The sequence below is a fragment of the Geotrypetes seraphini genome, chromosome 4 (assembly GCF_902459505.1).
Source record: "Geotrypetes seraphini chromosome 4, aGeoSer1.1, whole genome shotgun sequence".
Taxonomy (NCBI): domain Eukaryota; kingdom Metazoa; phylum Chordata; class Amphibia; order Gymnophiona; family Dermophiidae; genus Geotrypetes; species Geotrypetes seraphini.
The window spans coordinates 311,402,387-311,428,071 of record NC_047087.1 but is presented as its reverse complement, the minus strand read 5'-3'; the positions used below and the strand labels follow the sequence as shown (position 1 = coordinate 311,428,071).

The window sequence follows — 25,685 nt, the reverse complement described above, 5'->3', positions numbered from 1 at the left end:
CTTCTGTGATGTCATATTTTTTCAATGAATAGATGAGTCTTAGGGTTGTGTTTTGTATTGTTTGTAATTGCTTTATCGTGGTTGCTGGCCAGGGGAGGTATAGTATGTTGCAGTAGTCTATTAGTTCAAGGATAAACGATTGTATCAAAAGTTGGAATTGTTTCCTGTCGAAGAATTTTCGGATTTGTCTTAGGTTTCTCATAGTCGCGAATGATGCTTTTATTATTTTGTTGATTTATGGTTGCATGGTACAGCCTCTGTCAATGAGTATTCCTAGAAGTTTTAGCGTGGGTTGAATGGGGTATGAGATTGAGTTTATTACTAGGTTTGTTATGGTTGGAGTTTTGCTGCTTTCTAGGAGGATGAAGTTAGTTTTGTCAGAGTTAAGTTTTAGTTTGTGTTCTGTCAACCATGTTGCTACTGTTTTGAGTGTTCTGTGTATTTTGCCTGTCATGGTGGGCTCTGGATGGTCGAAGGGGAGGAGAATGGTGATGTCATCTGCATAGCTGTATGAGGTTATGCCATGTTTGTCTAGGCAGTAGCTGAGGGAAGCTATGTATAGGTTGAATAGTGTGGGAGACAGAGGTGATCCCTGGGGAACTCCACAGGGGTTGGACCATGGTTCTGATTTTTCTTTATTTGCTTTAACCTTGTAGATTCTGGATTGTATGATGCCTTTAAACATGAGAGTACCTTGTCTGAGATTCCTATGGAGTCTAGTGTTTGTAGGAGGATGTCATGGTCTACCTGGTCGAAGGCTGCGGAGAGATCTAGTTGTATGAGCAGGATTTTCTTGCCTGTACTGAGATGTTGTCTAGCTATGTCCATAAGTGTTTCTAGTAGGATCTCAGTGCTGTAGTTGGTTCTGAAGCCAGACTGTGTGGGGTGGAGTAAGTTGTGGTTTTCTAGCTATGAGGTCTTCCATCAGCTTGACGTAAAGTGGGATTGAGGCTATGGGTCTGTAGTTGGATGGATGGTCTGTTGTTCCTTTGGGGTCTTTTAGTATCGGAGTTATGATGATTTCACTGAGGTCTTGTGGGAAATGTCCATCTATGAGCAAAGATTGTATCCATTGTAGGAGCAGGGAGCGGAATAGTGTACTTGAGGCTTTCAATAGGTATGGGGGGCAGTGGTTAAGGTGTGGCTGTATTTATTATATAGTTTGTTGAAGTCTGACCATTGTATGGGTGAGAAGTGGAACCAAGTTCTGTCTGCTACAACTGATTCTTTCTCTGTGGGTGGATATGAGATCTCTTCTATGTGTGTGTGAATTCCATTGAATGTGGCTCTGATGTTTGTTATTTTGTTTTTGAAGTATGTGGCTAAGAGGGAGGCTGAAGGAGGGGGGAGTTGCTGTTGGCTAGGTAGGGTGTGGTGTCTGTGTGATCTTTTAGTAGCTGGAATAGCTTTTTTGTGTCTTGGGGGTCCTTCTCCTATTTGCTTTGTGTAGTATGTCTTTCTTTTTTCTTTCAGTTTTTGTTTGTATTTTTGGTTCATTATTCTCCATGCTGTTTTTGTGGATTCTTGGCTGTTTTTTCTCCATTTTCTTTCTAGTTGTCTGCATTGCCTTTTGAGTAGGAGTAGTTCGTTGTCAAACCACTTGTCTGATTTTCTGTGGATTTTGGTTTTGGGTTTTTCTGGGGCTAGTTCGTCCAGGGTTGCTGTACTTAGATGGTTCCATTGTGAGATGAAGTCTTTGGGTATGTAGTTTTGGATTATGGTGTCCGCTTTTGTCCAGAATATGGTGGGATCGATATGTTTGTGTGAGTTGTAAGTTATTTTTTGGGTAATTGGAGTGCTTTTGTTATTGGTCCAGTTGATTTCAAAGGAGTAAGTGTAGTGATCAGACCAGAGGGAACGGATCCATTTTCCGTTTGATGTTTGGATCTCTGGTTGTGTGGGTTGTTGGGACATGTAGGCTACGATGTCGAGTTGGTGTCCTTTTTCGTGTGTGGCTTGAGGGTCTAGGATTTTATATGTTAAGGCCTCGAGGTATGATAGTAAGGTTTCTACATGTTTGCAGGATTGGTTTTTGAGGTGGAGGTTGAGGTCTCCTAATATTAAGTTGTAGGTTGTCGTTAGTGAGTTTCGATATATAAATTCTTCAAATATTGGTTTTGCTGAGTTCCAGTTACTTGGGGTTATGTAGCAGAGCATGCATGTTAGTGTTCCTTTGAGTGATGTGCTAGAGAGTTGGCAGGCTAGTAAATCCATGTATGGATTAGTTATTTTGTCTTGTATTTTTAGGTTTATGGTGTTTCTGGCTATGATGGCAATTCCTCCTCCTCTTTTATTTTCTCTGCAGACCATTGTTAACTTGTGGCTCTTTGGACAAACTTCAGTAATTCTGGGGTCCAAGTCAGAAGTAAGCCAGGTCTCTGTGAGGAAAAGGCAGTCCAGGTTTTCTTCTTCTATCCAGTTTTTTATGCGTTCTGTTTTGGGGCATATGGCTCTGATGTTCATATATGCACATGTGAGAGTGGTGTAATCTGTTGGTGTGTTGTGAGATGTTTTCGGGTATATGAGTGATCTTTGGTGGGGGTTGTTTTTTGGTCTTGTATGGGTTTGTCGGTTTTCTTCTTATTGATTGTGGGGTGGGTTGGTATGTGTATGTCTGATAGTTTGAATTTCTGTTTATTGTGAGTTGCCAGGTTGGTTGGGTAATTCCCTTGGAATTTGCTATAGTTGGTATTGGAGAGATGTTGTTTGCTGTTGCCTTTCAGGTGGTCAGGAGCAGGGTTATTAGTAGGATTGTTTGTGGGTATTTTGGTGGTGGGGTTCTCATGGTGGTGCTAAGTAGGGCGATTATTGTAGTGGTGGGTAGAGGTGGGAAGATCTCTCCCTTCTAGGCTTGTTGAGAGTTTATGGTCTCTTCAGGGTTTGAGGAAGGAGTGGGTGTTCTGTGTTCTCGAGTCGCTGAGCCTTCCAACTGGCACGGTGACTAGTAGCGAAGGGGAGGGGTGGACTGCTCTCCCACGCCTAGGTCCTATCTTGGTTCGTCAGTGGAAGAGAGTGGCAGAGTTAGAAAAAGGGAGGAAGGAGTCCTACTTGAGTCGCTTAGTCTTCCAACTAGCTCAGCGACTAGTAGCAATGGGACGCGTCTTCCAACTGGCTCAGCGACTAGTAGCGATAGGACGCGTGTAGGAGCCGCTGCCCACGACTTTGTGCACTGCAGCACTGAGGAAGAGGGAGCTGGCCCGAAGACAACGCCGCATCAATCGCACCTTGGGCCAGTGGCTGAAGAGCACTGAATGGAGCCCGATGCACATGCCGGCCCTCTGGACCGGCAAGAAATTTCTGCGGACCGGCGGTTGAAGAACACTGTGTTAGAGGCCTATAAAATGAGTGGAGTGGAAAGGGTAGATGTAAATTGCTTGTTCACTCTTTCCAAAAATACTAGGACTAGGGGACATGCGATGAAGTTACTAAGTAGTAGATTTAAAACAAACGAGAGAAAATATTTCTTCACACAACGTGTAATTAAACTCTGGAATTTGTTGCCAGAGAATGTAGTGAAATCAGTTAGCTTAGCAGGGTTTAAAAAAGGTTTGGATAATTTCCTAAAAGAGAAGTCCATAGGCCATTCTTGAGATGGCTTGGGGAAATCCACTGCTTATTCCTAGGATAAGCAGCATAAAATATTTTTACTACTTGGGATCTAGCTAGGTACTTGGGACCTGGGTTGGCCAACGTTCGAAACAGGATCCTGGGCTTGATGGACCTTTGGTCTGTCTCAGTATGGCAATTCTTATGATCTTTTTGAGAAAGCAATTTTTTTTTGCGAAACATGTTGAATATTAAGTACCCCTGGGCAACGGATTGAATAAGGCATTTTAGCTAAGTTTCTATTTATATTTGAAGAAACTTATAAGATAAAAGATAATGAGAAGAAATGAATTAAAATGAAATAAGATCAATGACGATTAGGCACATAAACTTGGAGACGACGAGAACTTTTTGAGTCTTGAGTTGTGTCACTGAGGTCTTGCATAAATGTTAATGATTGCAATGAAGGAAGCTATTTAATTCTTCCAGCCAATAAACTGAGAGAGTGCTTTGTAAGTGTGCTAGAGTAAATAAGTTGTGCTGTTACTATATTTATTGTGGTTTTGACACATTAGTTATAAAATATTTTGCAGCAATTTCCAAGGCTATCCAACCATTTCTAGAGTTGATTTTTAGTGTATTGCTGCTGTATGATCAATCCTTGTGCCTATTACCGCTAATATTATTTACTTTGAATTTAGGAGGACAGGTTAGTGAAAGAAGAACAACTGCGAAAAGAAGAGGTTCATACCTTGCAGGCCGAGGTGATATTACGACAGAAAGAAATAACAGCCTTGAACACACAGGTAGAAGAATTGAAAGACGAGGTGGCCACTCAAAAGCGCAAACACACAGTGAATCTCAAGGATCTCACCAAGCAACTACTACAAGGTTGACCATTTTTCTTTCAGACCAAATATTTAGTTAGTTAGTTTGCATGTGTTTCCATAAGATGTCTTACTTTCAGCCTAAGTTACTAATATATAGTGTTTAACAAATGGTGTTAGTAATGGTCCTGTTATTATGTAAGAACATAAGAACTGCCATCACCGGATCAGACCTTGGGTCCATCAAGTCCAGCAATCCGCACATGCGGAGGCCCAGCCAGGTGTACCCTGGTGTAATTTTAGTCACTCATATCCCTCTATGCCTCTCGTAAGGAGATGTGCATCTAGTTTGCTTTTAAATCCTAGAATGGTGGATTCCACAACAACCTCCTCCGGGAGGGCATTCCAGGTGTCCACTACACGCTGCATGAAGCAGAACTTCCTGATATTTGTCCTGGACTTGTCCCCCCTCAGTTTCAGTCCATATCCTCTTGTCCGTGTCACATTGGACATTGTAAATAACTTTTTTTCCTGCTCAATTTTGTCAATTCCTTTCAGTATTTTGAAAGTCTCAATCAGATTTTTTTACCACTTTTTTTGAAGTAATTCACTCAAGGTGCTTTACAGTAAGAATAAGTCAAAGTTAAACAATAGAGACAACTGTAAAAATATTCAAATAACAGAACAAAATATGGCGTAGTATGCGATAGAGTGTCATCGATAACATATTTTAATTGACAGCAAAGGGTATAAGCAAAGAAGGAGCACATAGAAAAGATAGAATAACAGAAAATAAGAGGTCTAATTTGAAGAAAGTTGTACATGAGGTCAGAATGGTGCTTGAAAGTTATCTCAGGTTAGGAGTGGATAAACATGTCCTGCTATAAGGCTATAGCAGGGATAAGCAATTCCGGTCCTCGAGAGCTACAGGTAGGTCAGGTTTTTAGGATATCCACAATGAATATATATGAGGTGGATTTGCAAATCTGTCTCATGCATATTTATGTTGGATATCCTGAAAACCTGACCTGCCTGTGGCTCTCACGGACCAGAATTGCCTATCCCTGGGCTATAGTTGGTGTCACTCCTTGGGTGTGTGACTTCTTCCATTAAAACTCTGGGTGAAGAGCCAAGCTTTCACCTGCTTCCTAAAGTAGAGATAACAAATGGGACCTGTAGTAAAATGTATGTTTATAGTGTTAATGTTTACTAACATTGATTCACATATTAGTAGTTCCAGTTTGCCTCTAAAATTTGATATCTGTCTATTGTTAGATTGTGCTGTTTTGTTTGGTTTTTTTTGTAAGAATATTTCATTTCCTTTTGAAGTACCGTAATACTTTTCTGAGGGTTTCTTGTTGGTGTTTTTGTCACTTTCTATTTGCTACTTCGTGAAGATTATTTTTCTGTGCACCTGAGTGTGTTATAATTTAAATGTGGCAGTCCCCTAGACAACTACCCCTCTTATTTCTTCACGGCCGCTCCTGAACAAATCACCATCTGGATCACCAGCTTCCTCAATAGCTCCCTAAACCAAGGCCACTTGCCAGAAACAATGGGAAAAATAGCACTCATCCCTATACTAAAATCACCAAAGGCAGATCTCTTCTCAGCTTCAAACTATAGACCCATCACTGAAGCGGACAGGAGCGCAGGTGGTTTTCTCATCGATACTCCCAGTTAGAGGCAAGGGAAGAGCCAGAGATGAACGTATCCTGAGGACGAACGAGTGGCTACAACTCGTTCGTCCTCAGGATACGGTAAGAATGTCTTCGGACACTGACTAGCCCGCCTGCTTCACAGGGCTTTAAACTAGGTAAGTCGGGGGAGGGTACCCATTCAGTGCAGAAAGGAATTATCCTGATGAGGTGAGTAGAAACTCCGCTTCCATGTCCAAGGTAAGTACCCACATTGCAAACAGTTCTTTAGGAGTCACACCGACTCAGGTAGGATACGCCTCACAGGGACTTAGCAAACACAAGATATGGAGGGCCATGTATGTCAATGCACACAGTTTAGGTAACAAAATTCTAGAATTGGAAGCTGAAATAAGGAATGCCGACCTAGATGTGGTGGCAATATCTGAAACTTGGTTCACGGACTCACATGGGTGGGATATGGCTATACCGGGCTACAATCTACTTCGTCAGGACAGAGAGGGCAGGTTAGGAGGGGGGTAGCTCTATACATTAAAGAGGACATCAAAACCACCAGGATCACAGATGTCAAGTACACCGGGAGTCCCTCTGGGTAAACCTGGCAAGAGGCAGAGAAAAATGCCTGTATCTAGGTGTGGTATACAGACCCCCAAGACAACTGGAAGACATGGACGCAGAATTAATTGAAGACATAGAGAATATCACTCTATGAGGAGAAGCTGTACTGCTAGGGGACTTCAATATGCCTGATGCAGACTGGAACTCATTTTCAGCGACAACCAGCGGTAGCAGGAGGCTCTTAACCTCCATAAAGGGAGCACGCCTCAAACAAATGGTAACGGAGCCCACTAGGGCCCAGGCGATCCTCGACCTGGTACTCACCAACGGGGAAAGCGTCTCAGAGGTCTCAGTAGGAGATACGCGAGCCTCCAGCAACCACAACATAGTAAGGGCTTCAAGGTAAAATAACACCTTAGGAAAGGCTTCCTTAGATCAAACACGAAAACAAAGGTACTCAATTTCCGGGGCACAGACTTCGCACGCATGGGAGATTTCGTCCATCGGACACTGCAGGACCAAGTGGAGACCGATGATGTAGAAGCTAAGTGGTTAACACTGAAATCAACCATACATGAAGCAACTAGCCGCTTCATAAAATCAGTAAATAAATGACAAAGAAACAATAAACCCCAATGGTTCACCGCGGAGATCTCGCACCTCATTAAGGAGAAGAAAAAAGCGTTTCTCTCCTTCAAGCGCACGGAGAAAAGAGAGGCAAAGGTAGAATATAGGACCAGGTCTACAGCGGTCAAAATGGCAGTTAGGGAGGCAAAACTTCGAGTGGAAGAAATTCTGGCAAAAAACATTAAAAAGGGGGATAAATCCTTCTTCAGGTATATTAGTGACAGAAAAAGGAACACAGGCGGGATAGTACGCCTTAGAAGACCGGACGGAAGTTACGTGGAAGCAGATTCCGATAAAGCCGAACTACTGAATGAATACTTCTGCTCAGTCTTCACCTGTGAGGCACCGGGACATGGTCCGCAGTTGAAGGCAACACAAAGCACAGAAGACCCGTTTCAGAATTTTGAGTTCACACCAGGTGAAGCTTACAGTGAACTGGCAAGACTCAAGGTGAACAAAGCCATGGGACCAGACAATTTGCACCCAAGAGTGCTCAGAGAATTGAGCGATGTCCTGGCAAAACCGTTGGCTGAGCTATTCAATCTCTCCCTAAGTAAGGGGAAAGTTCCCCTGGAATGGAAATTAGCTAATGTCGTTCCTCTGCATAAAAAGGGTTGCAGGGCAGAGGCTGCGAATTATAGAACGGTGAGTCTCACATCAATAGTGTGCAAACTCATGGAAACACTAATTAAAAGCAAATTGGACACGATCTTGAATGAAGGGAATCTTCGGGATCCCAGTCAGCATGGATTCACCAAGGGTAGGTCCTGCCAATCCAATCTCATCAGCTTCTTTGACTGGGTAACAAGAAAGTTGGACTTGGGAGAGTCTTTGGACGTCGTGTACCTGGACTTCAGTAAAGCTTTTGACAGTGTCCCACACCACAGGCTGCTAAGCAAGATGAAATCGATGGGGTTAGGAAAGACACTAACTGCATGGGTCAATGATTGGCTGAGTGGCAGACTTCAGAGGGTGGTGGTTAATGGTACCCTCTCTAAAACATTGGAGGTGACCAGTGGAATGCCGCAGGGCTCGGTCCTGGGTCCACTCCTTTTCAACATATTCATAGGGGATCTGACTCAAGGGCTTCAAGGTAAAATAAAACTATTCGCCGATGACGCCAAACTATGTAATATAGTAAGTGAATGCAGTTTACAGAATTATATGGCGCAGGACCTGCTTACATTGGAAAGTTGGTCCTCAACCTGGCAGCTAGGCTTCAATGCTAAGAAATGTAAGGTCATGCACCTTGGAAGCGGAAATCCATGCAGGACGTACTTCTTGAACGGAGAAACTTTAACTAGAACTTCAGCAGAACGAGATTTAGGAGTAATCATCAGTGCAGACATGAAAACTGCCAATCAAGTGGAGAAGGCTTCATCTAAGGCAAGGCAGATATTGGGTTGTATCGATAGAAGTTTCGTCAGCCGAAAGCCTGAAGTCATAATGCCGTTGTACAGGGCCATGGTGAGACCTCATCTGGAGTACTGTGTGCAGTTCTGGAGGCCACATTACAGTAAAGATGTGCGCAGAATTGAATCGGTTCAGCGGACGGCCACCAGGATGATCTCGGGGCTCAAGGGTCTCTCGTATGAAGAGAGACTGAACAAATTGCAGCTCTACACTCTCGAGGAACGTAGGGAGAGGGGAGACATGATTGAAACATTTAAGTACCTCACGGGACGTGTCGAAGTGGAAGATGATATTTTCTTTCTCAAGGGATCCTCAGCCACAAGAGGGCACCCGCTCAAACTCAGGGGCGGAAAATTTCATGGCGACACTAGAAAGTATTTCTTCACAGAGAGAGTGGTTGATCATTGAAACAAGCTTCCAGTGCAGGTGATCGAGGCAGACAGCGTGCCAGACTTTAAGAATAAATGGGATACCCTTGTGGGTTCCCTAAGAGGGTCAAGATAAGAAAATTGGGTCATTAGGGTATAGACAGGGGGTGGGTAAGCAGAGTGGGCAGACTTGATGGGCTGTAGCCCTTTTCTGCCGTCATCTTCTATGTTTATGTTTCTATGTTTATACCCATTCTAACAAAAATTATTGAGACCCACGTGAGTAAACAACTCACAACTTACATTGAAAACACTCATGCTTCATCCTTCCCAATTTGGATTCCGTCAACAACACAGCACAGATCTTCTCCTCCTCACCTTAATCAAAAACACCAAGCAACTGCTCAGTATAGGATGTCAAGCAATACTCCTCCAATTTGACATTTTGGCAGCCTTTGATTCAGTGGACCACCCAACTACTACTAACAAAACTGTCAGAAATTGGCATAACAGGCACAGTGCTAAAATGGTTATCAGATTTCCTACAAAACAGAGAATACATCGTCAATAAGAATGGAGAGATCTCCAACCCCTGGAAAGCCTTCTGTGCTGTGCCACAAGGCTCCCCCCTCTCCCTCATCCTATTCAACCTTTTCATGAGCTCCCTTGGAAACATCAAATTTGAAGATGAAAGCATAATGTCTTATACAGATGACATTTTTCTCCTTATTCCCATAACCAACAATCAATTGGACATCACCAACAAAATCTCGCACAATATTGAAAGAATCCAAAACTGGGCAACAACCAACAAACTAAAATTAAACACAACTAAAACCAAAGTTCTATACTTCTACACGGCCCAACAGATGGCACCAACAAGCATCACCCTTTGATAGGGCAAGACCCTATCTATTGATGAATCCTCCAAAATCTTAGGTTGCATACTGGACTCCACACTAACCATGGAACCTCAAATCTCCAGCCTCCGAAATAAATCCCTCTTCAACTTGAAACAACTAAGACTACCGTATTTTCACGCATATAACGCGCGCGTTATACGCGTTTTTACCTACCGCGCATACCCCTCGCGCGTTATATGCGTGAGCGCGGTATACAAAAGTTTTAAAACATAGTTCCCACCCCGCCCGACGCCCGATTCACCCTCCCAGCAGGACCACTCGCACCCCCACCCCGAACGACCACTCGCACGCGCTCCCACCCGCACCCGCATCCACGATCGGAGCAAGAGGGAGCCCAAGCCCTCTTGCCCGGCCGACTCCCCGACGTCCGATACATCCCCCCCCCCCGGCAGGACCACTCGCACCCCCACCCCGAACTACCGCTCGCACGCGCTCCCACCCGCACCCGCATCCACGATCGGAGCAAGAGGGAGCCCAAGCCCTCTTGCCCGGCCGACTCCCCGACGTCCGATACATCCCCCCCCCCCCGGCAGGACCACTCGCACCCCCACCCCGAACGACCGCTCGCACGCGCTCCCACCCGCACCCGCATCCACGATCGGAGCAAGAGGGAGCCCAAGCCCTCTTGCCCGGCCGACTCCCCGACGTCCGATACATCCCCCCCCCCCCGGCAGGACCACTCGCACCCCCACCCCGAAGGACCGCCGACTTCCCGACAATATCGGGCCAGAAGGGAGCCCAAACCCTCCTGGCCACGGCGACCCCCTAACCCCACCCCGCACTACATTATGGGCAGGAGGGATCCCAGGCCCTCCTGCCCTCGACGCAAACCCCCCTCCCCCCCAACGACCGTCCCCCCCCAAGAACCTCCGACCACCCCCCAGCCGACCCGCGATCCCCCTGGCGACCCCCACCCCCCTTCCCCGTACCTTTGGTAGTTGGCCGGACAGACGGGAGCCAAACCCGCCTGTCCGGCAGGCAGCCAACAAAGGAATGAGGCCGGATTGGCCCATCCATCCTAAAGCTCCGCCTACTGGTGGGGCCTAAGGCGCGTGGGCCAATCAGAATAGGCCCTGGAGCCTTAGGTCCCACCTGGGGGCGCGGCCTGAGGCACATGGGCCCAACCCGACCATGTGCCTCAGGCCGCGCCCCCAGGTGGGACCTAAGGCTCCAGGGCCTATTCTGATTGGCCCACGCGCCTTAGGCCCCACCAGTAGGCGGAGCTTTAGGATGGATGGGCCAATCCGGCCTCATTCCTTCGTTGGCTGCCTGCCGGACAGGCGGGTTTGGCTCCCGTCTGTCCGGCCAACTACCAAAGGTACGGGGAAGGGGGGTGGGGGGGTCGTGGGGGTCGCCATGGGGGTCGCGGGTCGGCTGGGGGGGCGGTCGGAGGTTCTTGGGGGGGGGCGGTCGTTGGGGGGGGGGGGGGTTTGCGTCGAGGGCAGGGGGGCCTGGGATCCCTCCTGCCCGTAATGTAGTGCGGGGGGGGGTTAGGGGGTCGCCGTGGCCAGGAGGGTTTGGGCTCCCTTCTGGCCCAACTACCAAAGGTACGGGGAAGGGGGGTGGGGGGGTCGTGGGGGTCGCCAGGGTGGTCGCGGGTCGGCTGGGGGGGCGGTCGTTGGGGGGAGGGGGGTTTGCGTCGAGGGCAGGAGGGCCTGGGATCCCTCCTGCCCGTAATGTAGTGCGGGGTGGGGTTAGGGGGTCGCCGTGGCCAGGAGGATTTGGGCTCCCTCCTGGCCCGATATTGTTGGGGAATCGGCGGTCCTTCGGGGGGAGGGATGTATCGGACGTCGGGGGGGGGCATCAGGCTTTCAGGATGGGGACAGACCTTCAAGGGGGGACAGTGCACGGAAGTCAGGGGGGGTGAACGGAGAGTCGGGACAGCGCACGGAAAGTCGGGGCAGTGCACGGAAGTCAGGGGGGTGAACGGAGAGTCGGGACAGCGCACGGAAAGTCGGGGCAGTGCACGGAAGTCAGGGGGGGTGAACGGAGAGTCGGGACAGCGCACGGAGAGGCGGGGCAGTGCACGGAAGTCAGGGGGGTGAACGGAGAGTCGGGCAGCATGCGCGGTATAATCGTGAGCGCGTTATACCAAAGTTTTTGTGCTTATCATCGTGATTTCTGCGCGCTATACACGTGTGCGCATTTTATACGGGTGCGTGTTATTTGCGTGAAAATACGGTAATCAGACAGTGCGTTCATCAATACCACTTTGCCTTAATCGTACAACTGATGATACTACCACAACTGGATTACTGCAACTCCATCTACATGGGAATCAACACTGCTCTAATCCATAAAATGCAGCTCATCCAAATCACTGCTGTAAGACTAATCTTCAACCTGAGAAAACACTACTCGGTCACAGCTTTCATCAAACTACTACACTGGCTACCCATCCCATCACGAATAACTTTCAAAATATCATGCTTCATTTGCCGCTTACTTTATGGAAACTCAGCGGCCCCACTTATCCAGCTCTTCTCAATGGCATGGTCCTCTTCTTGCAGAACCCTCAACAGGATACTACTAAATCTCCAGTACAAACAAGTTTTCCACTCCATGTTACTTTTCTAGGAGTAAAAATTTGGAAAGACCATACAGAAACGACCAGAACTGAACCTAACCACACCATATTCCAGAGAAAACTGAAAACCCATCTTTTCAACACTTAATCTCCTGTATTCTCTTCTTCTCTCCTAATTTCCATTTTCCCTCCCTATCCCCCTCCCCTTCTTACCTATCCTCTTCCCTCCTTTCTCCCCATCCTCCCTTCTTCTCCCTCTTCTCCCCTCTCCCCTCTCTTTAAGTCGCCTTGAGCCTGTATAGGTATGAGCGATGTACAAATAGAATATTAGTTTAGATTAGTTTATTACACTAGAAATCAAAAAAATCCAGATGACAGAAATCTGGACTGCCTTAGAATCCATAGCATTCAAAATTGTGACATCTGGACTACCTGAGAATCCAGACTGCAAGTTCTGCGAAATTGCTCCATCCTGCTTTCCCCTCTCCATGCAGTCTGGCATTTTTTCCTCCAGTCCCAGCCCTGCCTGAGGCTCACTTTCCCCCATGAACCCCTGGTATACAGTACCTTTGTAGAGTATGGAATGGATTACTAGTAAACCTTGTAATAATATGAATTGTACATATACCAATTAAATTAAAACACAAATAAAAATTAAAAATTGTACATAGACCGATTAGATTTAAAAAACACCGATAATGAGCAGATGATCCCAAAGTTAATGAAATTGTCTGACTAGCCTACTAATTTCATGGAATTTTGGTAAATCCCCTGAATAAAAGTCATAAACAGACTAGCTGCCTCTTTTATAAAGCCGTGCGGCAACAGCCCTTTAAATCTCTATGGGCTTTGGGGCCGTTAGCGCAGGGCAGCCGCTAGCGTGGCTTTGTAAAAGAGGCTGTATGTGATACTGTGTGAAAATGTAATTTAGAAATCGCAATTTTGGAGAATATGAAACAAAATAAAAAATGGCATACCTCCAAGTGGAAAGATGTGTTCTTCTGTGCTGTATTGGGAACGTCAACTGTTAATAAAGAAAAGTTGCAAGTCGACTGTGTGCATAAATTAATTTTGTGTCACAATTTCATGCATGGATATTGGGCAGGGTATAAAACAGAGTATAATAAAATAAAAGGTAATGGTGCAAGTGAAAGCTATAAAGATGTGCGCAGCACACCGAACGTCGGGTGCGAGTGAGTGCTGCTAAGTATCCAGCGGGGGAAGGGGGGATAAAAAATAAAACGATCATGAAGAGCGCAAATTATGAAAGCCAACAAATAGGTATAAAACCTGATTTAAATTAAAGAACAATATTTTCTTTCTTTTTTTTTTTAAATAAATCTTTATTGATTTTTAAACTTTGACAATGCAATACAAATATCTGAACATAAGCATTTTCTGACCCTAACCCTAATCAATCAACCTGCTTATACATACCTCGTGCAGGAAGAGGCAGTCGGAGCAAACCGCGAGTGATTTCCTGCACTCGCAGCGCTCCGGCTGCTCTCTCCCGCAGCCCTCTCCTTGTCGGTGGTTTGCGGTCCGAAAATACCGCGAATGACCGGGACAGCCGCGAACAACCGGGGGAACACTGTACTCCTATTTCAATTCGTGCTTAGTGTCTGTATCTATGTTCATCTTGGAAGTACTAACATGCTATGATTATCTTATCCCCTGTCCCTACTGTGTTTATCCTCTAGATATTCCTAGTGGGGACTAGCCAACTATCTCCTCTTTGTTGCATTATTGGCTATAGTATTCTGTGAAGAGGATGATCTTCATCCCTTTCTTGAACTTTCCGGTGTCCTTTTCTAGTGTGCGTTCCATCACCTTGGAGCCATCACTGAGATTACAGTCTAACAGCATGTCTGTCTTGCTTTTTCACAGTGGGTACATTGATAGACTGGTCACAGGGGGGAAGAGAGCTGCTGATTATTTAGGGGAGATGCTCCATTTACCAGAATTCAGAGTTGAGGTCTTCTGTGGCTTTTCTCATCCATGCAGCCTGTTGGCAAGAAGTCTGCACTTAGAAAACTCCAGGCTGAAATGAAAAGGTTTACCCTATTCGTCTGCCCTGACATTTCACTTCTCAGAAGAGAGAGTTTTTGAGCTTTCCCAGTCTGCAACCCAAAATGTCTTTCAACCTTTGGTTTACTTTAATTAGACAAATTATTTCTAATCTGTTCTGGAAGGTTTTTGTCTGGTGACTCTCATTCTGTCAAACCGAGGATTTGTTTTCAGCCTTATTGAGGTGAAAACAAAGACTGGTAGCTTTTAATCATCCTTAGTACTTTACATCAGAAGACCATTCTGTGAATTAAAATGAGATGTAATAATTGTACTTTACTGAAGGAGATGTATTTGGGTGAGTCATAAATATATATGAACATATTAAGTTAATTGTAAAGAATGTTTTTTGGTTGGTGGTTGTGTTTTTTTTACATGTAACAAAGCATTAGTACACACAATTAATATTTCCATTGAAGTAAAGACAAAAGTCATTTTGTGCTCAGTTGGTTATGAAAAACATTTCTTTTTATTAAGCATGCATCTGCCAAATTTTCCAGAATCATTCTGCCCTAAGTGCCAGTTTTCATATGACAATTTTATGGAGGAAAAATATATTGTGTGTTTAACTTTTCTAAGCACTATTTTTTCCATTTCTTTTCTTTCCTGTGTATTTCTTACCATCTGATGTAGTTTGTTCTCTAATCTTTTAGTGCAAGTGGTTGACTTCTTATTTTACTATACTAATTCTACTTTTGATACAGTAAGAATTTTTTAAAGCCAATTTTTTGCTTGGGAAAATTGGTGGTGATACCACTGCTAAAAGGTAAAGATGGTCATGCAGAATGCATGCAAGACACCAAATTTTAAATTGCTCCTAATGTGATACAACAGCTGTGAATTTTAGTGCTCTTCATATTTAGTCCAGTTTGGGGGCTGAAGTGAAGATTCCAGAGTCGGAGCAAATAGGTCATATGAGATCAGAGATCAGACTTGATCTCCGAGAGCAAGCAGACATTATATTCTCACATGTGTCTCACATGTGTCTTCCACGGAGCCCGATGCGGACACTGCCAAGTATACTTAAGTCTTTGAGGCATTGTCCCCACCATGCCTGTGCAGGTAGCTTCTCGTCCAACATCTACGTGTTGGACATCAGTCTTTAGTTTTCCATACATATGAGATGTTGGCTCTTTCAGTCTCTCTTCAGTGTGTCAAACTTTTGGTATTCTTGTGCCTTCCCAGTACCTTTTTTTCTTTTATTGAGATTGTGGATCTCTGCTTGCTTCTTGGGTCCTCTTTGTGAAACAGGGAGCATTTCTGAGATTGCTACCTTGAAAGCTCTGAACTTCAACTTTATAATGAAGAGCCTTCCCAGTACCTTTTTCCATTATTTTCTTCATAATGATTCATTTTTTACTTTTTTCCTTATTTTTCTCATGTTTGGTCAAATTTTAACAAATCTGACTTTTTTGGCCTTCGAGCCACTTCAATCCTTTCTTGTGCAGAAGCATTGATAAAAGAAAACATCGATGAACATCTTGAAAGAAACAAACTTCTGATAACCAGCCAACATGGTTTCTGCAGGAAGAAATCATGCCTGACTAACCTATTGCACTTCTTCAAGGGAATTAACAAACGGATGGACAGAGGAGACCCCATAGACATCATATACCTAGATTTCCAGAAAGCCTTTTTACAAGGTGCCTCATGAATGTCTGCTCCGGAAACTGAAGAACTATGGGGTGGACGGAGACGTACATAGATGGATCAGAAACTGTTTAGCGGGTAGGAAACAGAGGGGTAGGGGTGACGGGCCACTACTCGGACTGGAGGAGGGTCACGAGTGGTGTCCCGCAGGGCTCGGTGCTTGGGCCGTTGCTATTTAATATATTCATAAATGATCTAGAAACAGTGACGAAATATGAGATAATAAAATTTGCGGACGACACCAAACTATTTAGTGGAGCTCGGACTAAAGAGGACTGCAAAGAATTGCAAAGGGACTTGAACAAACTAGGGGAATGGGCAGATGACAGATGAAGTTCAACGTTGAGAAGTGTAAAGTATTGCATGTGGGAAGCAGAAACCCGAGGTACAGCTATACGATGGGAGGGATGTTATTGAATGAGAGTACCCAAGAAAGGGACTTCGGGGTAATGGTGGACATGACAATGAAGCCGACGGCACAGTGCGCAGCGGCCACTAAGAGAGCGAATAGAATGCTAAGTATAATCAAGAAGGGTATTACAACCAGAACGAAAGAAGTTATCCTGCCGTTGTATCGGGCGATGGTGCGTCCGCATCTGGAGTACTGCGTCCAATATTGGTCGCCGTACCTTAAGAAGGATTTGGCGTTACTCGAGAGGGTTCAGAGAAGAGCGACACGTCTGATAAAAGGGATGGAAAACCTTTCATACGCTGAGAGATTGGAAAAACTGGGTCTCTTTTCCCTGGAGAAGAGGAGACTTAGAGGGGATATGATAGAGACTTACAAGATCATGAAGGGCATAGAGAGAGTAGAGAGGGACAGATTCCTCAAACTTTCAAAAAATAAAAGAACAAGAGGGCATTCGGAAAAGTTGAAAGGGGACAGATTCAAAACAAATGCTAGGAAGTTCTTCTTTACCCAACGTGTGGTGGACATCTGGAATGCGCTTCCAGAGGGTGTAATAGGGCAGAGTACGGTACTGGGGTTTAAGAAAGGATTGGACAATTTCCTACTGGAAAAGGGGATAGAAGGGTATAGATAGAGGATTACTGCACAGGTCCTGGACCTGTTGGGCCGCCGCGTGAGCAGGCTGCTGGGCACAATGGACCTCAGGTCTAACCCAGTGGAGGATTTGCTTATGTTCTTAGCTCCCTAAGCCATTGAGCTCTTTGACTTTGTGTCAGCTGTTTTCCTCTCCATGTCAAAGAGGGAGTTGTGTGGCTTTAAGAAATGTGCTTGGTGCAAAAGGACCATTTTTGATTCTGACCCCGATAACTGATATGTTTAATGTCTGGGACATTCACTGTGACCTCTGCTTGTGCATGCAAAAGAGATAGCTTAAAGCCTGCAGAATCCAGCATGAAAAACGTTTTGGATCTACATCGGCATCAAGCACTCGGTGGAAATTCTTTATACTTTTATCATCTCATAATATAGGAACTTTCTGCCTTTTTTGAATTCTGTCACCAGTTTAATCCCTACCACCACCTGTAGAAGAGCATTCCAGGCATCCACCATCCTCTGCCTGAAACAGTAATTCCTGATTATGCTTTTCTATTTCCATCTTTGCATTCCTGTATGACTCTCATCCTCCTTTAAAGATTTTGCTGCAGACAAGTGCCTTCAGTATAGAGCCAATGATGAAATAATCAGATACTCTGTCAGATTCTTTCCATGCTTGCCTGATTAAAATCTTGCATGAGGCTTATTCATTTCTTTCATTTTTTGGCGAATTCTAGCCTGATCTCAGGTAAAGTATCACTTCTTTGGAAGTAGGACCTCATCCTTCTAACTCTGCAAACTATAGGCCTGTATCAAATCTACCATTTGTCTCTAAAGTGGTAGAGAAAGATGTCTTCTTTCAACTTGTTTCTTTTATTTTTTTGGAGGGGGGATTCACTATACTGCTACAAGCAGAATTTCAGTACTGAGACTTAAATTATCTACTTTACAATATTTGATTACAGGCTTATCAAGTTAGCTTGAGACAAGTTACATTGGAAGTTATTAAATAGCAGTTAAAATTAGAAGTGGTCAACATATTCTCTGATAATTACAATCAAAATGTATAATGCCTTGCTTCCCCTTAATTAAACTTTAAACTCCAATATCTTATATTCTTATATTTGTGGAATGAATAAGACATAAGTTTGCTATTTCAAAGTTTCAGTTGTAGAACATAAATGATAGAAGAAAAAAGGGGATCTTGTAATTTTAAACAATTTTTTTTTATTTATTAAGAACCATACTTTCAAATGACTCTTTTTAAAATTTCTTATAGTGGTACAATTGTCATAGTTCCAAGGCAAGATCATTTCAGTGTTTAGGGCCAATGTTCTAAATGATCTCTCTGAAGTAGATTTCTATTTAAATCCACTAGATATAGTAAGAGAACTTTGCTCAGAGGGATGTTGGTTTGTACAGGCTTAGAATCTATCATAATAAAACCCTTAGCGCGCATGCACACTTTAATCTCCATGCGTCGTGCTTCTGTGCCGCGCATGCGCAGTACAATGATTCACCTGCCGCCAATCACCTGTGCCTACCTCAGCTGATTTCCTGCCTTCTGCCTACATTGCCGGGATGCCATCTCTTCTCACTCCCGGACCAGCAGCGGCAGCAGCCGCGGGACCTTTGCTAGGCCGGCCCACTTGGATAATGCAAGGCGGGCCGGCCTAGCAAAAGCCCCGAGGCTTGCGGATGCTGGACAGGGGGAGCAGGGAAGGAAGAAGGGCTACTGCTGGACATGGGAGAGGTAAAAGGAAGGGAGAAGGGCTACTGCTGGACAGGGGGAGAAGGAAGCAAAGAAAGGCCTCAGTGCCCCATTGTGCTAAAACTTTACACATCTATTCTAGCTTAAACACTATCTCTTATAAAATACTAAACATAGTAGTTTGAAATAAATTAGTTGTCCCAGTGATAGCCAGTTTAATTCTGCTAAGATAAGAGATGGCTTCTATACTTATCTGAGGAGTCCTTGATGGTGGGACAATTTACATTTTTTAAAAATAATTCTTTATTGATTTTCCATACTTCAAAAGTGCAATACATGAATATATAACACATAAAACATCAATTTAAGCACATCCACTTACAATTATATATTTAACCATTCATTTTCTCCCCCCCCCCACTCATTGATTATACAATAAAACATAGCGACATTTATTTGCCCAGTAACCTTAACCTCTTCATATTAATAATATCTTCCCACCCCAAGTGTAACTACTCTAGGGTCAAATTAGGACAGAAATATCCCCCCTACCCTATTTTGGATGTGTATCTAAGTAAACAAACCTGACTTATAATCAGAGACCTGCTATAGAGAAGTAATATACGATGCAAACGGACCCCAAACCAATTTAAAAAGAATACTGTGCCCCAGACTTTCTGCATTCATTTTCTCATATCCATTAAGATCCTTAAGTCTCATATAACTTTGGTTGCTTTTTTCCTGAACCGTCTGTAGGCCTCTTTCTGTACTCTAAGAACATAAGAACTGCCATACTGGGACAGACTGAAGGTCCATCAAGCCCAGTATCTTGTTTCCAAGTGGCCAACCCAAATCCCAAGTACCTGACAGAAACCCAGAGTAGCAACATTCCAGAGCTGAGATTCTGATGTTATAATGCCTCATTCCCCCAATGCCTAAGAGCCAACGTCAGCAGTAATGTCGCAATGGCTTCATTATTCTATACTTGGCTCACATAAGAACATACTGGTTCAGACCGAAGGTCCATCAAGCCCAGTATCCTGTTTCCAACAGTGGTCAACCCAGGCCCTATGTACCTAGCTAGATCCCAAGTAAATAAATCTCTGAGATAAGGCATTCAAAATTGAACAAGTGATCATTGGCTGATGACTTATTTGGAAGAGGAAAAGAAAGTGGCCTATTGGTTAGAGCAGCGGTCTCAAACACGCGGCCCACGGGCCGCATGTGGCTCTCCAAGTTTTATTTGTGGCCTGCGGTCTGGACTGGATCATTCTCTTCCTTTTGGAGCAGCAGCGTGTCTGGCCGGTTCATTCCGTTCAAAGCCGCAGGTTGGCAGCTCCTCGCGCTATCCACTCCTGCATCGGAAGCCTTTCTGACATCACAACATCAGAGAGGCTTCAGACGCAGGCGCGGATCTCACAAGGAGCCGCCACCTGCGGCTTTGACCAGAACGAGCCGGTCAGACACGCTGCTGCTCAAGTGGCGTACCAAGGAGGGTGCGGTCCGCACAGCTGGCCACCCTCCACTGTTCTCCCTAGAGTGCGGCTCTTCTAGAGCAGTGGTGCCCAACCTGCTTCCCTTCCCTTCTCACCACTGCCATCGGGGAACAGGCCGACACCGTGCTCTTTGGTCTCCCTGCTTCTCTCGCCGCCCGACGTCAATTCTGATGACGAGAGGACATTCTGGCTAGCCAATCGCTGCCTGGCTGCCCGGAATGTCCTTTCTGACGTTAGAATTGACGTTGGGCGGCGAGAGTTGGTCGGCCCCGTGGAGAATAGAAGCGTGGAGATTTCGGCCTGTTCCCGATGGCGGTAGCAGCAGCAGCCTATTCCCCGGCGGCGGTGGCATGGGGGAGGGCAGGAAGGAAGAAAGAAAGAAGGGGGGGGGACAGGGAGCCAGAAACAAAGCAATAAATGGGACATGAAATCAGAGAAAAAGACACACAGAGAAAGAAAGAAAAAGTTGGGGAAGGGAATGAGGTCTGGAGGAGAGGAAGCATACAGGAGGCTGAAAGAAGGGAAGAAATATGACCACATCAGTAGCATTATTAAATCTTTTTTCAGGCTCCGACAAATCCGTTCTGTTTCTCAATTTCTTTGTGCTAATTCTCTCAATATCCTAATCCATTCTCTCGTTATTTCCAAGATAGACTATTGTAATGCTTTGTTCAACGGAATAGCTCAAAAAGAAATCAGACGCTTACAGATCATTCAAAACACGTCCATTAAGCTCATTCTTAAAGCTAAAAAATTTGATCACGTAACACCCCTTCTTAAGGAAGCCCACTGGCTTCCGGTTGCACACCGAATAATATATAAACTTTGCTTGCTCACTTTTAAATCTCTTTTTTTCAAAACCCCAGCTTTCATCTACAAATTATTAATCCCTTACACCTCCAATAGAACATTAAGATCCGTCGAACAGCATTTGTTAACGATTCCTTCCCTTAAAATCATAAATACTCGACGACAGTTCATTTTTTCAGTTACGGCTCCCCAAACCTGGAATTCTCTCCCTAGCCATTTAAGGGAAGAAACTAACTTAGAAAAATTCAAATGTAAACTGAAGACTTTTCTCTTTAAAGATGCCTTCATTAACTAATCATAAGTGGCCTTTCTTAATTAATCCTTCAATCTTAGAACTAACTTTACTTTTCTTTTTACAATTTAATCAAAATAAAATAATTATTTTTATTATTTATTATTATTATTATTTATTTTTTCTCTTTTACCCTCTCCCCATGTGTTTTCCCTACATGTTTCTTCAACTTTTATTTACATTGTAATTCTTTCCCATTTTCTCCCTATGTTTCTAGTTCTTGTCAAATCTTGTCAATAGTCTTGTTAGTCTTATTTATTGTATCATCCCCCTTACATTGTAATTTTATCAATATGTACATCGCTTAGAATTTAGATTAAGCGATTAATCAAATCATTATTAAACTTGAAACTTATTAAACTTGAAACTTGAAATATTGGATGCACAGTCAGAAGAATAAAGTGCAACCAGAGACTGATGAAATTACCAAAGGTAGGAAAAATGATTTTATTTTCAATTTAGTGATTGAAATGTGCCAGTTTTGAGAAAGAAAAGATATTAAACTTTAAATGTGAGTGCTGCAGAAAAAATAGAGTACTTGGAGGGCTGCAGAAAAAATAGTTAATGTCTTATTAAAGAAATGACAATTTTGCATAAGGTAAAACTCTTTATAGTTTATATATCTTTCCTTTTAACTGTTAAAGGAAAGTTTTATAAACTATAAAAAGTTTAGCCTTATGCAAAATTGTCATTTCTTTAATAAGACATTAACTATTTTTTTCTGCAGCCCTCCAAGTACCTACAAATCCAAAATGTGGCCCCACAAAGGATTTGAGTTTGAGACCACTGGGTTAGAGCAATGGTCATAGAACCAGGGAAGGCAGGGTTCATGGTATGCCTCTGCCACTGACAGTCTTTGTGATATTGGGCAAGCCGCTTTATCTCCCATTGCCTCAAGTACTCAGATTGCAAACTCATTGAGGCAAGACATACTGTACTTGAGTACTTATCAGTGCTGTGCTGCCTGTATCCACTGATGATATTCTCTTAGCAAAGTAACTTATCGTATTTTTCTAACTTTGATAGCCAGTTGTCTTATTTTTATTTAAGACTTAAAATAAATAAGCATGAATTAAAAAAAGAAAATAGGTGGTGATATTTTTGGTACAGACCCACTTATAGAAAAAAATTGTTAATTCTTTTCTATGGACTCTCCTAAATTATGATTACAGGTCTTCTGGCAGAGATGGTCACTAGTGTCTGCCTTCAAATGCTCACTGATTTGGGCTGACATCACTATAAATCTTTTTCACTGCCTAAAACACTGCATTGGAGAACCTGTTGGCAGTGGCATAGCAAGGGAGGTTGACGCCCAGCATCCCCATGCTGCCCCACTCTTCCTCACTGCTTGCGCCCCCCCCCACGCACATACCTCTTGAAGTGTTCGGCAGCATCATTCACCTTGCTGTTCGTGCTGGCTTCTGTTCCCTTATGATATCATGTCCTGGTCCCATGACCAGGAAGTAATGTCAGAAGGGACCTGAGGCCAGCGAAAGCAGCAAGTGGAAGATGCTGCTCACACTGGAGAACGTTTAAAAAGGTACGAAGAGGAGGAGATGCGCCAATGGCATCTGCGAAGACTGCACCTGGGGCATTCAACCTCCCTCATTACGCCACATTGGTTCCTGTTTACTAATGTATAGATTTCCATTTGATTCTCATATTTCTTTTGAAGAAAATGGGCTTTCTGTCCGTCCTTCCTTCAATTTTCTATACTGTTCTCCCAAGTGGTAATAACACCAGTGTTGCACTAAGTATTAGTAATTATGGGCCACTATGCTTTGGGGTTAATGTCATTAAAAAGAAAATTGCCTTTTGTTTTGTTATAAAAATGTCTGTACTTTATTTTTAGCTGCATTTCACCATTATGGTTTTTCCATATTAATTGTTATCTTTTGATGTTTGTTTCCTACAGCTCGAAAGAAATTGGATCAGATGGAAAATGGCAACTGTGACCGAGAAGTGAGCAGTATGGGAAGCCGTTCTAGCTCATCAGGTAAAACTATGTAAAAACTTCTGTCTAGGAGCTAAACCTTTTCTGGAGGAAGCTAACAAGCTCTCTTGTTGACAGTCGTATGTAGGAGAATTTGAGAAATGGAATGTTAGTGAATAAGATAGTAACTCTATGGGGATGCAGACAATGCAAAACTGCAGGAAGAGCTTAGGAAATTGGAAGACTTGGGCGTCCAATGGCAGATGAAATTTAATGTGGACAAATGCAAAGTGATGCACATTGGGAAGAATAATCCAAATCATAGTTACCAGATGCTAGGCTCCACCTTGTGGATCAACGCTCAAGAAAAAGATCTGGGTGTCATCATTGACAATATGCTGTAACCTTCCATCCAATGTGCGGCAGCCAAGAAAGCAAACGAGATGCTAAGAATTATTAGAAAAGGGATGGTAAACAAGACTAAGAATGTTATAATGCCTCTGTATCGCTCAATGGTGTGACCTCACCTTGAATATTGGGTTCAGTTCTGATCTCCTTGTCTCAGAAAAGATATAGTGGCAGTAGAAAAGGTTCAAAAAAGAGTGACCAAGATGATAAAGGGAATGGAACTCCTCTCGTATGAAGAAAGACTAAAGAGATTAGGGCTTTTCAGCTTAGAAAAGAGAAGGCTGAGGGGAGATATGACTGAAGTCTACAAAATCCTGAGTGGATATTTTTTTTTTTTTTTTACTCCATCAAAATTAGAAAGATTAGGGGACACTCCAAGTTACAGAGTAATACTTTTAAAACCAATAGGAGGAAATATTTTTTGCTCTGGAATGTGTTGCCAGAGGATGTGGTAAGAGCGGTTAATGTAGCTGGTTTTTAAAAAGGTTTGGATAAGTTGTTTTTTTTAATACAGTCACCCATTTTAGTTTACGTTCTGCTTTGGTTTTACTCTATTTCCTTTGAGTACCGTTTGTTCCACCAAAATTATTATTAGAGCGTCAGTTCTGTTTTAATGAGATACAATCGCCAGTGCAGTCCTATATAAACATATTCACATTTAGATTTCTTTTATACTGACCTTTTTAATTATTCTTCTTTGTCTTTTATGCATGCTATTACTTATTAAACAAATATACCTTTGGGTATTTAAATACTTATCTTTATGTTTGTTTATATTTTTATTTTTAGCTGCCAAATGTAGCCTTTGATATTAGTACTACATGACAATTCATTTATCACCTGTTTCAAGTTTCTGTACCATATTCACAATTGATATATCTAGTCTTTTCAACAATGTAGAGTTGTTAGCTTACTTTGCTCTCTCATCTGGTTTAATAATGCAATTGAGTATTTAGTATTCATGTGAGTTCATTTATTTGATTTTATTTGTATTAGACTTGATGTATGTACAAGGCTTTTTTGATATCCTGTGGTCAATTTGGTTTTAGCTTGATTTATCTGATTTTGGTTTTAAAGTGCCATTGTGTTGTTAGTATATTTATTTATGTATATTCTTTTTTTTTTTTTTTTTAATTTATGATTTATTAGACACTTGACAAAGGCAGAATCGCTGAAACACTGTCAGTGTCCAGTCTACCTGTTTACATTGTGCTGTTAATAAAGTATCTTTTGGATAATCCACTGCTGAGTGATCGACATCGTTTTCCTCATGACTCCTTCATTTGGAGTAAGGGGTCCCCCATCACTAAGGCTGCAATTATACCACTAGCCAAAAAAAGTGTGTGTGTGGGGGGGGTGAACTACATGTCCCAAAATGCACTGAGCTCTGCATCTCAGATCTGAACCACAAGAAGGGGAAGTAATGCAGTTTTGCTGAGTCAGAGGGGCAGGAGTCAGGCAAGGAGGAGGAAATATGCCCTAGCCTGGAGAGATTCCAGAGAGGTCCCTGAGGAAGAGACTTCCCTAAGCGGAGAAGTCTCAGAGAGAGAGAAGACTTCACTTGTCGTGGGTTGGAGCAGAGCCCTAGGGAGTAAGAGAGAGACGGTTGCTGAGTGGGGAATAGTTCTTATATTGAATTAAGAGTTTACTTTGAACCCTGAGCCTGTGAAGAAACAAAACTCAGAGCTCTACACAAATAAAAGATTGAGTCACACTTTCTAAAGTGGTTAAACTGTGAATGTTTGGGTGAATGTGCACAGGGTTGACTCTGCCACAGTTGGGAAATAACAAGAATTTGGGACTTAAATTGTATTTAATATGTTTAGATCAGGGGTTCTCAACCCAGTCCTCAGGACACCCCTAGCCAG

The 25,685-nt window shown here is 43.5% G+C and overlaps 1 protein-coding gene across 5 annotated transcripts in view; it reads left to right on the top strand.

The window, feature by feature from the left end:
* The window catches only part of CCDC186 (coiled-coil domain containing 186), a 224,493-nt gene that overhangs the window by 173,763 nt on the left and 25,045 nt on the right, over positions 1-25,685 (top strand). For all 5 annotated transcript variants that reach the window (XM_033943150.1, XM_033943154.1, XM_033943149.1 and 2 more), the window contains 2 exons: positions 4,248-4,437; positions 23,392-23,472. In XM_033943150.1, coding sequence (XP_033799041.1) covers positions 4,248-4,437; positions 23,392-23,472 — 271 coding nt within the window. The remainder of the gene's footprint in view (positions 1-4,247; positions 4,438-23,391; positions 23,473-25,685) is intronic.